This window comes from Mesoplodon densirostris, chromosome 13, assembly GCF_025265405.1.
Source record: "Mesoplodon densirostris isolate mMesDen1 chromosome 13, mMesDen1 primary haplotype, whole genome shotgun sequence".
Lineage (NCBI taxonomy): Eukaryota > Metazoa > Chordata > Mammalia > Artiodactyla > Ziphiidae > Mesoplodon > Mesoplodon densirostris.
The window spans coordinates 48,926,528-48,944,900 of NC_082673.1; the positions used below are offsets into that span (position 1 = coordinate 48,926,528).

General features: G+C 35.9%; 1 protein-coding gene across 2 annotated transcripts in view; it reads left to right on the top strand.

Moving 5' to 3' along the window:
- LRRC69 (leucine rich repeat containing 69) overlaps positions 1 to 17,716 on the top strand; it is a 111,018-nt gene extending 93,302 nt beyond the window's left edge. For both annotated transcript variants that reach the window (XM_060115784.1, XM_060115785.1), the window contains one exon: positions 17,675 to 17,716. In XM_060115784.1, the coding sequence (XP_059971767.1) occupies positions 17,675 to 17,716 (42 nt within the window). The remainder of the gene's footprint in view (positions 1 to 17,674) is intronic.
- Positions 17,717 to 18,373: the final 657 nt, after the last annotated feature.

Here is an 18,373-nt window from a genome sequence, read left to right on the forward strand (position 1 = left end):
AAACCATTAGCCAGACTCATCAAGAAAAAAAGGGAGAAGACTCAAATCGATAGAATTAGAAATGAAAAAGGAGAAGTAACAACTGACACTGCAGAAATACAAAAGATCATGAGAGATTAGTACAAGCAACTCTATATCAATAAAATGGATAAACTGGAAGAAATGGACATATTCTTAAAAATGCACAACGTGCCAAGACTGGATCAGGAAGAAATAGAAAATATGAACAGACCAATCACAAGCACTGAAATTGAAACTGTGATAAAAAATCTTCCAACAAACAAAAGCCCAGGACCAGATGGCTTCACAGGCGAATTCTATCCAGCATTTAGAGAAGAGCTAACACCTATCCTTCTCAAACTCTTCTAAAATATAGCAGAGGGAGGAACACTCCCAAACTCATTCTACGAGGCCACCATCACCTTGATACCAAAACCAGACAAGGATGTCACAAAGAAAGAAAACTACAGGCCAATATCACTGATGAACATAGATGCAAAAATCCTCAACAAAATACTAGCAAACAGAATCCAACAGCACATTAAAAGGATCATACACCATGATCAAGTGGGGTTTATTCCAGGAATGCAAGGATTCTTCAATATATGCAAATCAATCAACGTGATACATCATATTAACAAATTGAAGGAGAAAAACCATATGATAATCTCAATAGATGCAGAGAAAGCTTTCGACAAAATTCAACACCCATTTATGATAAAAACCCTGCAGAAAGTAGGCATAGAGGGAACTTTCCTCAACATAATAAAGGTCATATATGACAAACCCACAGCCAGCATCGTCCTCAATGGTGAAAAACTGAAACCATTTCCAGTAAGATCAGGAACAAGATAAGGTTGCCCACTCTCACCACTCTTATTCAACATAGGTTAGGAAGTTTTAGCCACAACAATCAGAGAAGAAAAGGAAATAAAAGGAATACAAATCGGAAGAGAAGAAGTAAAGAAAATATGACATGTTTGCAGATGACATGATACTATACATAGAGAATCCTAAAGATGCTACCAGAAAACTACTGGAGCTAATCAATGAATTTGGTAAAGTTGCAGGATACAAAATTAATGCACAGAAATCTCTGGCATTCCTATATACTAATGATGAAAAATCTGAAAGTGAAATCAAGGAAACACTCCCATTTACCACTGCAACAAAAAGAATAAAATATCTAGGAATAAACCTACCCTAGGTGACAAAAGACCTGTATGCAGAAAATTATAAGACACTGATGAAAGAAATTAAAGATGATACAAATAGATGGAGAGATGTACCATGTTCTTGGATTGGAACAATCAACATTGTGAAAATGACCCTACTACCCAAAGCAATCTACAGATTCAATGCAATCGCTAACAAACTACCACTGGCATTTTTCACAGAACTAGAAGAAGAAATTTCACAACTTGTATGGAAACACAAAAGACCCCAAATAGCCAAAGCAATCTTGTGAACGAAAAATGGAGCTGTAGGAATCAGGCTCCCTGACTTGAGACTATTCTACAAAGCTATAGTAATCAAGACAGTATGGTACTGGCACAAAAAGAGAAAGATAGATCCATGGAACAGGATAGAAAGCCCAGAGATAAACCCACGGACATATGGTCACCTTATCTTTGATAAAGGAGGCAGGAATGTACAGTGGAGAAAGGACAGTCTCTTCATTAAGTGGTGCTGGGAAAACTGGACAGGAACATGTAAAAGTATGACCTTAGGTCATTCCCTAACACCATACACAAAATAAGCTCAAAATGGATTAAAGACCTAAATGTAAGGCCAGACACTATCAAACTCCTAGAGGAAAACATAGGCAGAACACTCTATGACATAAATCACAGCAAGATCCTTTTGGACCCACCTCCTAGAGAAATGGAAATAAAGACAAAAATAAACACATGGGACCTAATGAAACTTCAAAGCTTTTGCACAGCAAAGGAAACCATAAACAAGACCAAAAGACAACCCTCAGAATGGGAGAAAATATTTGCAAATGAAACAACTGACAAAGGATTAATCTCCAAAATTTATAACCAGCTCATGCAGCTCAATAACAAAAAAACAAAAAACCCAATCCAAAAATGGGCAGAACACCTAGACATTTCTCCAAAGAACATATACAGACTGCCAACAAACACATGAAGGGATGCTCAACATCTTTACTCATTAGAGAAATGCAAATCAAAACTACAATGAGATATCATCTCACACCTGTCAGAATGGCCATCATCAAAAAAATCTAGAAACAATAAATGCTGGAGAGGGTGTGGAGAAAAGGGAACACTCTTGCACTGCTGGTGGGAATGTGAATTGGTACAGCCACTATGGAGAACGGTATGGAGGTTCCTTAAAAAACTAAAAATAGAACTACCATATGACCCAGCAATCTCACTACTGGGCATATACCCTGAGAAAACCATAATTCAAAAGTGTCATGTACCAAAATGTTCATAGCAGCCCTATTTACAATAGCCCAGAGATGGAAACCACCTAAGTGTCCATCATCGGATGAATGGGTAAAGAAGATGTGGCACATATATACAATGGAATATTACTCAGCCATAAAAAGAAATGAAATTGAGCTATTTGTAATGAGGTGGATGGACCTAGAGTCTGTCATACAGAGTGAAGTAAGTCAGAAAGAGAAAGACAAATACTATATGCTGACACATATATATGGAATTTAAGAAAAAATATCATGAAGAACATAGGAGTAAGACAGGAATAAAGACACAGACCTACTAGAGAATGGACTTGAGGATATGGGGAGGGGCAAGGGTAAGCTGTGACAAAGCGAAAGAGCGGCATGGACATATATACACTACGAAACGTAAAGTAGATAGCTAGTGGGAAGCAGCTGCATAGCACAAGGAGATCATCTCGGTGCTTTGTGACCGCCTGGAGGGGTGGGATAGGGAGGGTGGGAAGGAGACACAAAAGGGAGGGGATATGGGAACATATGTATATGTATATCTGATTAAATTTGTTAAAATAAATAAAAATAAAGCTATCAAAGACAGAAGTGTAAGATATAGGAATATTTTTACTTTTTCTTCTGCTGGATCCAAAGGCCCCACCTCCTAATAAATTAGTCATGACGATTTCAATATAGGAATTTTGTGGGGGACACAAACCTTCAGCCTATAGCAGAAGGCTTAAGGGAAACTTCCCTGAGAAGGTCACATTTGAGTAATGTGAGTCCCAGTCATCTTTATTAACTTTGTGACTTAGTTTTCATTGTCTCCATTCACAGGTGAGGCAACTAAGTTAGTTAAATAGTTTCTTCACAAGTTTCATATCTATGAAATAACAGAATTAGAACTTTAGTTTACACCTCCTGATAGCACCTTCAGGTCACTTTTTGCTGCACTGTAGATTGCACGCACGTTTTTATTTTGAACCATAAGAGAAAGTGTAAATTAATTCATTGATTGATGGTGATATCAATACAATTACTCAAACAGCTGTCTTCTTATGTTTAAAAGACTATCATATGAAAGAGATATGAGGCTTTTCTTCTCTTGACTTCTGGAGTGAAACATAGAATGACTGGTATTCAGGCCAGATAAATGGAAGAATTTTCCTTCAGGATTTCACCCATACACACTCACACACACACACACACACACACAGGTCTGTGCACAGCTTAACATTAGTCATCACTGAAGAAACAATAAGGATGGAAGAAAGAATAGGAGAATAAAGAGATTTGGTATCTACATAATTTCATTTTAAAAATTAAAAGGAAAGTAAGAATACATTTTAATCAATTAAATATGTCTGAGTGCATTATAAATACTGCAACACAGTGGCATAAGAATATAGCATGGTTAAAAACATAATGGTTAAAAAACCCCAAAAGATTCTGTAGGTTGCCTTTTCATCTTGTTTATGGTTTCCTTTGTTGTGCAAAAGCTTTTAAGTTTAATTAGATCCCATTTGTTTATTTTTTGTTTTTATTTCAGTTACTCTAGGAGAAGTATCCAAAAAGATATTGCTCTGATTTATGTCAAAGAGTGTTTTTCCTGTGTTTTCATCTAGGAGTTTTATATCATCTGGTCTTACATTTAGGTCTTTAATCCATTTTGAGTTTATTTTTGTGTGTGGTATTAGGGAATGTTCTAATTTCATTCTTTTACATGTAGCTGTCCAGTTTTCCTAGCACCACTTATTGAATAGGCTGTCTTTTCACCATTGTGTATTCTTGCCTCATTTGTCATAGATTAATTGACCATAGGTGTGTGGGTTTATCTCTGGGCTTTCTGTCCTGTTCCATTGATCTATATTTCTGTTTTTGTGCCAGTACCATACTGTTTTGATTACTGTAGCTTTGTAGTATAGTCTGAAGTCAGGAAACCTGAATCCTCCAGTTCCATTTTTTCTTTCTCAAGATTGCTTTGGCTATTCAGGGTCTTTTTGTTTCCATACAAATTAAATTTTTTTTTGTTCTAGTTCCATAAAAAATGTCATTGGTGATTTGATGAGGATTGCACTGAATCTGTACATTGCCTTGGATACAATGGTCATTTTGACAATATTGATTCTTCCAATCCAAGAACGTGGTATATCTTTCCATCTGTTTGTGTCATCTTCAATTTCTTTCATTAGTGTGTTATAGTTTCTGGAGTTCAGATATTTTGCTTTCTTAGGTAGGTTTATGCCTAGGTATTTTATTCTATTTGATGTGATGGTAAATGGGATTTTTTCCTTGAATTTTATTTCTGATCTTTCGTTGCTAGTGTATAGGAATGCAGGAGATTTCTTTGTATTAATTTTTTATCCTGCAACTTTACCGAATTCATTGATGAGCCCTAGTAGTTTTCTATTAGCATCTTTAGGATTTTCTATGTATAGTATCATGTCATCTGCAAATAGTGATGGTTTTACTTTTTGTTTGCCAGTTTGGATTCCTTTTATTTCTTTTTCTTCTCTGATTGCCATGGCTAGAACTTCCAAAACTATGTCGAATAAAAGTGGTGAGAGTGGGGCTTCCCTGGTGGCGCAGTGATTGAGAGTCCGCCTGCTGATGCAGGGGACACGGGTTCGTGCCCTGGTCCAGGAAGATCCCACATGCCACGGAGCAGCTAGGCCCATGAGCCATGGCCACTGAGCCTGTGTGTCCGGAGCCTGTGCTCCACAACAGGAGAGGCCACAACAGTGAGAGGCCCATGTACTGCAAAAAAAAAAAAAAAAAAATGGTGAGAGTGGACATCCTTGTCTTGTTCCTGATCTTAGATGACATGCTTTCAGCTTTCCACTGTTAAATGTGATGTTAGCTGTGGGTTTGACATATATGGACTTTATTATGTTCTCTCTATGCTCACTTTCTTGAGAGTATTTTTTTTATCATAAATGGATGTTGAATTTTATCAAAAGCATTTTCGGCATCTATTGAGATGATCAAATGTTTTTTATTCTTCAATTTCTTAATGTGATATATCACACTGACTGATTTGCAGATGTTGAAAAATCCTTGCATCCTGGGGATAAATCCCACTTGATCATGGTGTAGGATCATTTTAATGTATTGTTGGATTCGGTTTGCTAGTATTTTGTTGAGTATTTTTGTATCAATTGCAGCACTATTAACAATAGCTAAGACATGGAAGCAACCTAAATATCCATCAACAGGTGAATGGATAAAGAATGTGTGGTATGTTCATACAATGGAATATTACTCAGCCATAATAAAGAATGAAATAATGCCATTTGCAGCAGCATGGATGGACCTAGAGATTATCCTACTAAGTGAAGTAAGCCAGAGAAAGACAAATATCATGTGATATTGCTTATATGTGGGATCTAAAAAACAATTATACAAATGAACTTATATACAAAACAGAAACAGACCCACAGACACAGAAAACAAACTTATCATTTCCAAAGGGGATAGGGGGTGAGGGGAGGGATAAATCAGCATTTCAGGATTAACATATACACACTACTCTATATTAAATAGATAACCAACAAGTACCTACTATAGAGCACAGGGACCTTTACTCAATATTTTGTAATAACCTATAACGGAAAAGAATCTGAAAAGATGGACATTTATGTTTGTATAACTGAATCACTTTGCTGTATACTTGAAACTAACACAACATTGTAAATCAACTACACTTCAATTAAAAAAAGAAAGAAGCAGAGACCTGGGTGTAAATTCTTATTAATGGAATAAAATACTAAAATATTGAAGAAAGACTTGATCCCTCACATTGAAAAAGCACATTGAGTGCCAAGTAGAATAAGAATAAATCCATACCTAGACACATTTTGGTAAAAATGTATACTACCAAAGGGAAGCTATTTAGAGCAAAAGGTAAAATTTTAAGAAAATAGATCACCTACAAAAAAATGACAATGAACTGAAAGCAGATTCCAGAAAAAAAGATAGCATAATATCTTCAGTGTACAAAGGGAAAATAGCTCAAAATATAGAGTTATATTCCTAGATAAGTTGACAGGCAGAGTACCTGGAAGTGTTGGAAAATTGGTGAGAAGAAAATTTTGTAAAGGAAAATTGCTGTGAAACAATCACTGATTCTAACCTTTAAAATAATTGAAAAAGTTAAACAAGTAACAGTAAGTATATGTAGTGAAAAAATGTGTCATGTAATTCCATGACAATGGAATTACAATTAGAATAAGTGTATAGTATGAATTTATAAATTATGCTAAATAAATGTAAGGATATTTAAAAATGACTAACAATTGGATAAAACTTTAGATTGGAATATATATTACTAGAGGCTTGACAATCAAAACATTATTTTAAATTATTTTTAATTAATTAATTTATTTTATTGAAATATAGTTGATTTGCAATACTGTCTTAATTTCTTCTGTACAGTAAAATGAGTCAGTTATATATATATATATATATATATATATATATATATTTGTTTGTTTGTTTGTTTGTTTGTTTTTCTTTTTCATATTCTTTTATGTTATGGTTTATCACAGGATATTTAATATAGTGCCCTATGCTATACAGTAGGATCTTGTTATTTATCCATTCTATATATAATAGTTTGCATCTGCTAATCCCAAACTGCCAGTCTATCCTTCACCCCCCACCCCTTGGTAACCAAAAGTCTGTTCTCCATGTCTGTGAGTCTGTTTCTATGAAACATTATTTTAATGGAGTTGTTTAGTTCCCTGTTTCTAGAGTGAGAACATACACAAAATACATAGGGATGATAATCAGATTAACCGTGTTATTAAAAAGTTGCTTTTGCATACATTTTGCATACATTTGCTATTTTTCTATTTAAGGGAAAGTATACAAAGACTAGTTTGCCTAGAAGCCTCCCTTTCTGTTAAAAAAAACATTCAGCTTTTTACTATCTTTTCAGGATGCCAACCTTTAGAGTTTAGCATGAAGGAAGAACCCAATTTGATAATGCCAACATCTAGTTACCCTGTTGTGCTTTACAGAATGTTCTGTCTCTGATGGGTTTGTTATCTGAGGACACAGTTGAAGAAGGGAGACACGATGACAAATGGGCCTTTGTTCTTGATATAAAAGGCTAGACACAACCAAATATCCAATTGTAATTGCTTCTATTCAGGTGAATGTGAAATTATGCCATGCTTATCTTATGAATTAGTGAGAAGAGGATTGGAAATAGTTGATGAAAAATTTTACACAATCTCAAATATTAACTTTTACCATAATTCATTCAGATGCTTTTGTCTTTTTCAAATGTTATAGCCCTTGCCATTCAATTAGTCCTTACCAATTACAGAATTGTCAATAATTTCAATGTAATTGATATTTAAGTATTAACTACTAATGATATAATGCTTCAAAACAGCAACAAAAATTAATCTTATTTAGTTACTACCAACTTGGGTCATAATTGAACCAGTGACTTAGAGGTTACTAAATAGTCTCATAAAATTCTTTCCAAATACTTGAGTGATCCAGTGCCCAATATATGCATTTGATATTTTCATTCCACATAGTTACACTAGTTGAACATAACATTTCCCTAGATTCCTTTAAAGTTGAAGAGTTTAGGGATGGAACAGTATGGAACATGAACTCTCAGCTCTGTATTGAATGATGTAATGTAATTAAAACTTCATTCAAAAGAGATTAGATTGAGTAGGTTTCACTATAAATGAGTGAAAAAGCTGATCTACTTTATGAAAATAAATGAAAAATTGCAGTCTTAATTCCCTTTTTATGACAAGCTTTCAGTAATGAAACATAAGATTACATTTAATAATTTTACTCACCACTTACAGAGCAAAATCTTCCTTTGCAATAAAATGTTATTACTGTTTATATACCACTGACATTCATTTATGAAACTGATCATTTCAACCAGTCAACTGTGAAAATAAATGTAGGTCGTAAAACATGCAATGGTTAGTTAATTTAATGTAAATTGGACACCTAGAGGATCAGAAGGCATCACATTTATAATTCTAAACAATCATGAAAATAATGTGTATTTATTGTTCAGAAAAATTGAAATGGCATGAATGATTCTTATCATTTTATTCAGAAAACAGCAAAACAATTAGAGTATAAATGATCTCACACACTGTCTCTTGATTGCTTCTACTTCTATGGGAATTCACTGAATTCCCCTTTCCCTTTAGGGAATTCTCCCTTTTGTTCTTAAACTGCTAGGTAGAGTTAACAGTTGTATTCAGTATACATGATTTATTTTTTCTGCTAAATAATCTTAAGTTGTATTCACTGTAACACGTTTATCTGAAGCTGTGCATAACCAAAATGTTTGAACCTCCTACGTGAAATTCAAAGGACACTGATTATGCCAAGATGGTGATGAAGAGCAGGATCACTCTGTAGTGGAGTGAATGCTGCATAGCTGGATGGATGGCTGGAACATGAGCAGGATTTTCTTTCTGGTTTCTGCCCGTACTACAGTCCAAACTATGCTAAGGGTGGAATGACCATATATAATGTATCATCTAAGCCAAGAGGTTTTTGAGAGTGAAAGTGGGCAACATTATTAATAACTGGAAAATCAGCAGGAAGCCAGGACTGTCCTAGGCAATCCTGAATGTATGGTTACACTTCCTAAATGGAGCAGTTAACTTTAAAAGAGTGCTCATTGCTGGCATTTATCACTGATGGAATAGAGGAGTTGTCATTCTGAGTGTTCATCTTGTATTTTTAAAATTACTTTCAGTCATTCCATAAATATTTGAGAACCTGTTTAAAGCAGGGAACTCTGGGTGCTAAGTACAATACAAATAAATAGGGAACTTAGTTTGTCCCAGTGGTTAAAACCTAAGAGTTTAAACTCTGTAAAGATGTAAAAGATACTAGTTATAAAAACAAAATGTTAAATGGGGCCAATTGCTTTAGGGCTTCAAAGTGTAAGGTGAGATCACTGTAGGTTGTCAGGCCTAGGAAGTGCCCAAGCAGATGCTGGAACTTGTACAGGGCCTTGACATAGATAGAATTCAGATACATGGAGAAGGAAGCTGAGAAGATATTTTAGGAGAAGAGAACAATTTGGAGAATGAGTCATGTTCATAAGGAAGTAAATCAATTAAGTTGGTTTGTGGCTGGGAGTGGGAGAAAGACATAAAAAAAATAGGGTCAAATTCTATGAACCTGTCAAAGGATAGAATAAAGAGTTTGAACTTGATCCTGTTTGGAAACGGAGTCCTCCTGAATGTGTGGGGACAAGTCAATGATACAAAAAAAAAATGATGTACTTTACAAGGAATCATTTGGCAGTACTGTGCTGGGTTAATTGGAGTTTGAAGAGAAGAGAAACTGAGGAACAGAGACCTGTTAGAGTGCTTGCCTAGTGGGGTATAAGGGGTAGCAGTAGAAATGCAAGGAAAGAAAGCACCATGAGGGAGGAATGACAGCAGAACTTGGCGATTGATTGAATGTGGGAAACCTCAGAGGGTGTGAGGGAGAAAACCAGAAGATTCCAGATGGAGCTGATTTGGGAGGCAGGAACTCAAGTTTCATTTTAGACTTGTTGAGTTTCAGTTGATGGGTGGATAATTCAAGTGAATATGTTTAGCCATCAGTTGGAGACAGACCAGAACAGCAAAGCAATATGCTTCTTCTATGCTTTATTTGAAAATATGTGCACTTTCAAATAACTGTTCATTCTTGCAAACATTTTTGCAAATTATTATTAAACTATAATCAAAACACTACATTGGTGAAAGAAGCTGAGAAGCATAATATGACTAAAAATGATCTAGAATTTAGAGAAATTATATTGTAGTCATGTCTCTGCTTCGAACTATGAGGTCTAAGGTAAGTCACCTTACGTCTCATTATATCTGGACAATGAAGTGATTAGACCAAAGTCTCTTCTAGCTCCAGAGTGCCTTGATTCCATAATGGGGAGAGGGGCTCTCATAGTCATGCCTTTCTTGGTCCTGCTAATTTGGAACATGATGCTAGTATTAGTTTTCTATTGTTGCTGTAACAAATTTCTATAATCTTGGAGTCTTAAAAACAAAATTTATTATCTTATAGTTTAGTAGGTCAGAAGTCCAATATGAGTCTTATTGAGCTAAAATCAAAGTGTCAACAGGGCTACATTCCTTTCTGGAGACTCCAGGGGAGAATCTATTTTCTTACTCTTTCCAGCTTTTAGAGGCTACCCACATTCCTTGGCTCATGGTCTCCTTCCTGCATCATCAAAGCCAACATTGGCAGATCTAGTTCTTCTCAGACCCCATCCCTTGGACCTTCTCTTCTGCCTCCCCCTTCCACTTTTAATGATCCTTGTGATGGAATTGGGTCCAGCTGGATAATTCAGGATAACCTCCCAATCTCAAGATCCTTAAGTTAAAAAAAAATCCTTATGTCAATCACACCTGCAAAATGTGATTAACTTTTTCCATGTAAGGTAACATATGTAGGCACAGGACCTAGACATCTTTGGGGAGTCTTTATCCTGACTACCATTATAACATTTTTTGAGAAAACAGGAAACCATCTATCACTTCTTTCCTAGTCCTTGTGCTTCATGTAATATTGAAACCTTATCCAAAGCTTTACATTATACTGTATGATATAAATATATATGTTGATAATTTTTGATTTCTCAAAGTTTAAAGTATGGTAGTGATTATCACTTAGGCATATTTTAAAAACATCTCTCAATTCCACCATTCAAAAAATATAAAACTTAGTAAACATGTATATTCAAACTTAAAGCACAAGACTAGTTTTCCATAAAATAGAAAGAGGATTATAATCATATGTTTATTTGTTTCAGGAAATAATGCATTTCACTGTAAAGAGTAAAGAGTGAAAATTAGACTCTATATAGCATTTCACATTTTAAAGCTTTTGGTAAAAAGATATAAAAGCATGTCTAATCATAGATGAACTCCTTTGCCTCTTCTATGACTTTGGCTTGACAGAAAGGGTCTTTTAAGTGTTTCAGTTTCTAACTCTAAACTGACCAAAGCAGTACTTATCTTTGACAGAGTTGTGAGGTTTTATTAATTGAGGTTTGTGAAGACATGTCTACTATAAGAGTGTGTGTTGTAATTCCTTTGTAAAAGCTTATTTCAAATGGACATATTTTATACTGGTAGAAATATATGTCATACTGGAGATGATGCCACAAATGGAAATAGAAACTTAAATGGATATCAAGAGATAACGTATTAGAGACGTTCTTTTCTCATATAACATTATTGAGTTCGATGACTCTAGATGGAAAACTATGTTACCAAGGAATTATGATGAGCCCATTTTTCCCGGTAAAATTTACAGGAAACAATTACAAGCCATGAGAGATATTGTATCAGAAACAGTAATTATTAAGTTAGAGAATTATTACATGCAAAGATTCCTATTCAATACAAAGCTGATAATGGCCTTTGGTAAAATATGTTCCCAGCCAACATCATTCTCAATGGTGAAAAACTGTAACCATTTCCTCTAAGATCAGGAGCAAGACAAGGTTGCCCACTCTCACCACTATTATTCAACATAGGTTTGGAAGTTTCAGTCATGGCAATAAGAGAAGAAAAAGAAATAAAAGGAATCCAAATCAGAAAAAAAAAGAAGTAAGACTGTCACTGTTTGCAGATGACATGATACTATATGCAGAGATTCCTAAAGATGCTACCAGAAAAATACTTGGACTAATCAATGAATTTGATAAAGTAGCAGGATACAAAATTACTACACAGAAACCTCATGCATTCCTATACACTAATGATGAAAAATCTGAAAGAGAAATTAAGGAAACACTCCCATTTACCATTGCAACAAAAAGAATAAAATATCTGGGAATAAACCTACCTAAGGAGGCAAAATACTTGTATGCAGAAAACTATAAGACACTGATGAAAGAAATTAAATATGATACAAACAGATGGAGAGATATACCATGTTCTTGGATTGGAAGAATCGACATTGTGAAAATGACTACACTACCCAAAGCATTCTACAGATTTAGTGCAATCCCTATCAAACTACCAATGGCATTTTTCACAGAACTAGATCAAAAAATTTCACAATTTTTATGGAAACAAAAAAGACCCTGAGGGCTTCCCTGGTGGCACAGTGGTTGAGAATCTGCCTGCTAATGCGGGGACACAGGTTCAAGCCCTGGTATGGGAGGATCCCACATGCTGCGGAGCAACTAGGCCCATGAGCTACAACTACTGAGCCTGCACGTCTGGAGCCTGTGCTCCACAACAAGAGAGGCCGTGATAGTGAGAGGCCCGTGCACCTCAATGAAGAGTGGCCCCCACTTGACACAACTAGGGAAAGCCCTCGCACAGAAATGAAGACCCAACACAGCATAAATAAACTCCTACCCCCAACATCTTCTTAAAAAAAAAGAAAGACCCTGAATAGCCAAAGCAATCTTGAGAAAGAAAAACGGAGCTGGAGGAATCAGGCTCATGGACTTCAGACTATACTGCAAACCCACAGTAATCAAGACAGTATGGTATTGGCACATAAACAGAAATATAGATCAATGGAACAGGATAGAAAGCCCAGAGGTAAACCCACACACATATGGTCACCTTATATTTGATAAAGGAGCCAAGAATATACAATGGAGAAAGGACAGCCTCTTCAATAAGTGGTGCTGGGAAAACTGGACAGCTACATGTAAAAGAATGAAATTAGAACATTCCCTAACACCATACACAAAAATAAACTCAAAATGGATTAAAGACCTAAATGTAAGGCCAGACACTACAAAACTCTTAGAGGAAAAAATAGGCAGAACACTCTATGACATAAATCACAGCAAGAACCTTTTAAACCCACCTCCTAGAGAAACGGGAATAAAAACATAAATAAACAAATGGGACCTAATGAAACTTAAAAACTTTTGCACAGCAAAGGAAAGCTTAAACAAGACGAAAAGACAACCCTCAGAATGGGAGAAAATATTTGCAAATGAAGCAAATGACAAAGGATTAATCTCCAAAATTTACAAGAAGCCCATGTAGCTCAATATCAGAAAAACAAACAACCCAATCCAAAAATGGGCAGAAGACAAAAATAGATATTTCTCCAAAGAAGATATACAGATTGCCAACAAACACATGAAAGGATGCTCAGCATCACTAATCATTAGAGAAATGCAAGTCAAAAGTACACTGAGGTATCATCTCACACCGGTCAGAATGGCCATCATCAAAAAAATCTACAAACAATAAATGCTGTAGAGTGTGTGGAGAAAAGGGAACCCTCTTGCACTGTTGGTGGGAATGTAAATTGATACAGCCACTATGGTGAACAGTATGGAGGTTCCTTAAAAAACTAAAAATAGGGGCTTCCCTGGTGGCGCAGTGGTTGAGAGTCTGCCTGCCGATGCAGGGAACATGGGTTCGTGCCCCGCTCCAGGAAGATCCCACATGCCGCGGAGTGGCTAGGCCCGTGAGCCATGGCCGCGGAGCCTGTGCTCCACAACGGGAGAGGCCACAACAGTGAGAGGCCCGCATACAGAAAAAAATTAAATAAATAAATAAATAAATAAATAAATAAATAAATAAAACTAAAAATAGAACTACCATATGACCCAGCACTCCCATTACTTGGCATATACCCTGAGAAAATCATAATTCCAAATGAGTCATGTACCACAATGTTCATTGCAGCTCTATTTACAATCACCAGGATACGGAAGCAACCTAAGTGTCCATCGACAGATGAATGGATAAAGAAATTGAGCACATATATACAACAGAGTATTACTCAGCCATAAAAAGAAACGAAATTGAGTTATTTGTAGTGAGGTGGATGGACCTAGAGTCTGTCATACAGAGTGAAGTAAGTCAGAAAGAGAAAAACATGCTAACATGCTAACGTATGCTAACACATGTATATGGAATCTAAAAAAAAAAAAAGGTTCTGAAGAACTAGGGGCAGGACAGGAATAAAGTCACAGTAGTAGAGAATGGACTTGAGGACACAGGGAGGGGGAATGTTAAGTTGGGACGAAGTGAGAGAGTAACATTGACATATATACACTACCAAATGTAAAATAGATAGCTAGTGAGAAGCAGCCACATAGCACAGGGAATTCAGCTCGGTACCACCTAGAGGGGTGGGATAGGGAGGGTGGGAGGGAGATGCAAGAGGGAGGAGATATAGGGATATATGTATACACGTAGCTGATTCATTTGTTGTACAGCAGAAACTAACACAACTTTTTAAAGCAATTATACTCCAATATAGATGTTTCAAAAAATATTAATGTAACTGGTGAATGACTGCTTGAAGCAGTCAAAATGTTTGAACCTATACATAGATTACCATGAAAGTGACAACTATAAATACAGATTGGTACCACAAATTTAAAAAAAAGTTTAATAAAACATTGTATTCTAGTTAACTAAACAATAATAACCCCAAGTAGGGGAAAGAGGGACACAGATATTTTGCATTTCTGCTTGCAACAAGAGCCAAGGGAAACTCTGCCCATACAATTTCTTAATGACCTAAGGGAAAATAGCTAAAACCACAGTGCAAATAGAAAATGCCTTTAATAATTTCTATTATAAACTTTTCACCTCATGGAGAAACTGGACAAAGCAAATCTGATAGCTGTATGGCCACGTTTACTTCCTTGGTGTATGTTTGTCTTTTACCTCCTCTGTCCTAGTTTCTTAAACAGAAGTTGAGTGAAGTTCATGTAGCATGGTTTATTTTTATAGCCCTTTAGTTCTAGATGAGATATGTTACAGTAGTGGACAAGAATAGCTTGTTGGATGAGAGGGTTATCTACTATGTACACGGAAAAGGAAAAGGCCACATTTAGGTTTTGGCTTTTGTCACTAGTTCTTCAAGCACAATTTTAACATTAAGCCATTATAATCTAATTAATCAATATGATCTCATATAAAGTAGATCTGAATTTTTACACATAATGTGTCTATCATTGAGCAACTACTTATGAATTCTTTTTGTCCCTGGACTAATATATTTATTGTTGATATCCCATGACAACATTTTTATGATCCATTTATTGTTTATACTGTATTTTTTCCCCAGCTACCAAATGCATATTCTTGAATTACTGCTCTCATAGTTCACCTTTTCTAAATGTCCTTTTGTACCTTTGCCAGGTAGCCACATCCTGGACATGCCTCAACATCTAGTTCACCGTTTTGTTATAATGTAAAGTCTTACTTAATATGCAACCTGTGGTGGTGTCTCCTTTCTCTGTACTCATATAGAACCTATCATTGTATTGAGCCTTATGTTATTTTATTTTATTTATTTTTGTTTTGTTTTGTTTTGTTTTTGCGGTATGCGGGCCTCTCACTGTTGTGGCCTCTCCTGTTGTGGAGCACAGACTCCGGACACACAGGCCCAGCGGCCATGGCTCACGGGCCCAGCCGCTCTGCGGCATGTGGGATCTTCCCGGACTGGGGCATGAACCCGTGTCCCCTGCATCAGCAAGCAGACTCTCAACCACTGTGCCACAAGGGAAGCCCTCTAGTTATTTTTTATGTTTATGTCTTATCTTTCCAACTAGATGCTGAAAGATTCTTAGAGGTAGGAATTGTTTGTTATATATCTTTGTATCTTTGCCACTTTGTCTAACGGGGTGCAGGTTTTTGGTTGCTTGTAATTTTTCAGAACTCTTGGTTGCAAGTTAAAGAAACCAAACACTAATTCAAATAATGAAGAAGGTCCAGGGATGGGTCTGGCTGAATATTTATTCATGCTGGATCAGGTATCCAAATTTTTCATCAAGAATTTGTCCTCCTGCTTTCCTTTGTCTTGGCTTTGCTCTCAGGTGAGAGCTCCCTAAAGTATGCCTTCTGGTAGTAGAGGAAGAGCTTCCTTCTCTCAGTAGATTCAGGGAAAGCTTTGGGGCTGATGATTATTGGTTTTATTGGACTGTCTTGGGTCATGTGCTCGGCCTGAGTTACATGGTTATGTCTTGAGATGGGGGGTGGGATCAGTTGCCCTCTCTCTTTCATGACATTTGCACTGAAATTGGAGAATGGGTAGTTCCTTAAAGGAAAAGGTGGGCTTTTGTGCTGGCAGATGGGAAATGGATGCTGACAGGCAGAAACAAGATGCCCATTGGGAATTTCAGTAAATGTTTCCTGGTTGATCACATAAACTTCTAGGAAAGAAGTCAGATTCGTAGAGATTCAATTTTTTCGCCTTCATCCAAAATACTTATTGTTAGAATAGTGCCGTGTATTCTCTGAGCCCTTCATAGTCACTGTTGGAGGTGGATGTAAATGTGATATGATGTATGACTTTGGCTCCCCATTGATTTATCACCAGAGCTGAAAGGTTATTACTCTCTTAAGGATGGATTAATAACTATGCTTAGGTGCTTGAACCTTTGAATAGGCCCTCAAAGTTCTTTTGTGGAAGAGTGAACAGAGCAGTAATGAAATCTCTCACTGTGGATTGTGATGATGATAGCCCAGTGGGTTATGATAAAACTAAGTAGCATTATCAACAAATTAAACTGTGACTCTGTTTTGGATTCTCTCTCTGAGAGCTATGTTGTTTATAAACAACTTCAAAAGTTGTTTATAAAACATATAAATGGTAAGCTTTGAGGTTGCCATTATTTCAGATATAGTGGTCAGGACATGTACACTAAGTTGGCTGACAGGTTTTTTGGCTGCCTTCTTTTTTGTACATTGAGAAGTTAAGATCAGAGATATTTTAAGTACAAAAACTTAAGTCATATATTGGTCAACTTGCCTGAAACCCAGCCAGTGAAGATCTTAATGAACATTGCAGAAAATGAACAGAGTATTAGCAAGATTAATTTCCATGAGAAATGGATGCTAGACAGGTAAAACTGAGATGTCTACTGAGTGTTCAATTAATCTATGCTGATTGATCAACTTAACATCCCTGTAGATCAGAATCAGGTTTGTGTGGATTCTGTATATTTTTTCACCTTCATCCCAAACACTTTACAGTTAGGCAATGTAATAATATCTTTGGATAAAAGTGTAGATAATCTTTTATCATTGAATTTTGTTTAGTGTTGCATATGCCCTTCTTAGCTAGCTGTTTGTTTACTTGTATGTGGGAAAAGAGGAAATCAAGCATAAATACTTTAGTGTGTTCTTTAGAAATCAATGTCCTGAAATCTCTGAGATAGTTAATATTTATTTTATTCAAACATATTTACTGAGTACTGCCTTAATTTTATTCTTAATCTTTACATTTTAGAACTGGAAAATAAGCAGAAATCTACAGCTGGTACCACTTTGAATATTAATTTGTTCTTACAAATGTTTTAATCAACGCAAGCCTAATCTCTTTGGAATTGCTCAAGTGTAGAGCAGGTAAGAAGCTCATTTAGAGCCTCACATGACTTGCCCCATCACCTCTGCACAGTCAGGTTATGCTCTACTTAGTATACCATGCTCTTCTCTTTGTCAATACATTGAGTAAAGGAAGAAAAATAATTTAATTGTGAAGGTCCCAATTTAAGCACTACAGTATACCTTTAGATTGTTTAGACTCTAAGTGTGCTGTTTCTTCTTTGACTTAAAAACAAAATTAAAAAATGGAAAAATAAAGATCAATGTGGCAAATGAGTATTATTTTCTTCTGTCATTTTATGAATATCACCCTCCTTTTCTAAATAGTATTAAGGACTTTGATGGGGAGAAGTGTTTATTTTATGCATGTTTTGCAAATGAAAAATAATCACTTTTTAGTGCTAGATAGTTCAACTATATTTGTATGATTTCATTTGAGCTCTTATTTTCTAAGTGGCACTAACGTCTTTTTTTTCTTTCTTTTATTAAGGTGACATTAGTTTATAACATTAAGTTTCATGTATACAACATTATATTTCAGCTTCTGTATACCCTACTGTGTGCTCACCACCAAAAGTTTAGTTTCCATCCATTGCCATACAGT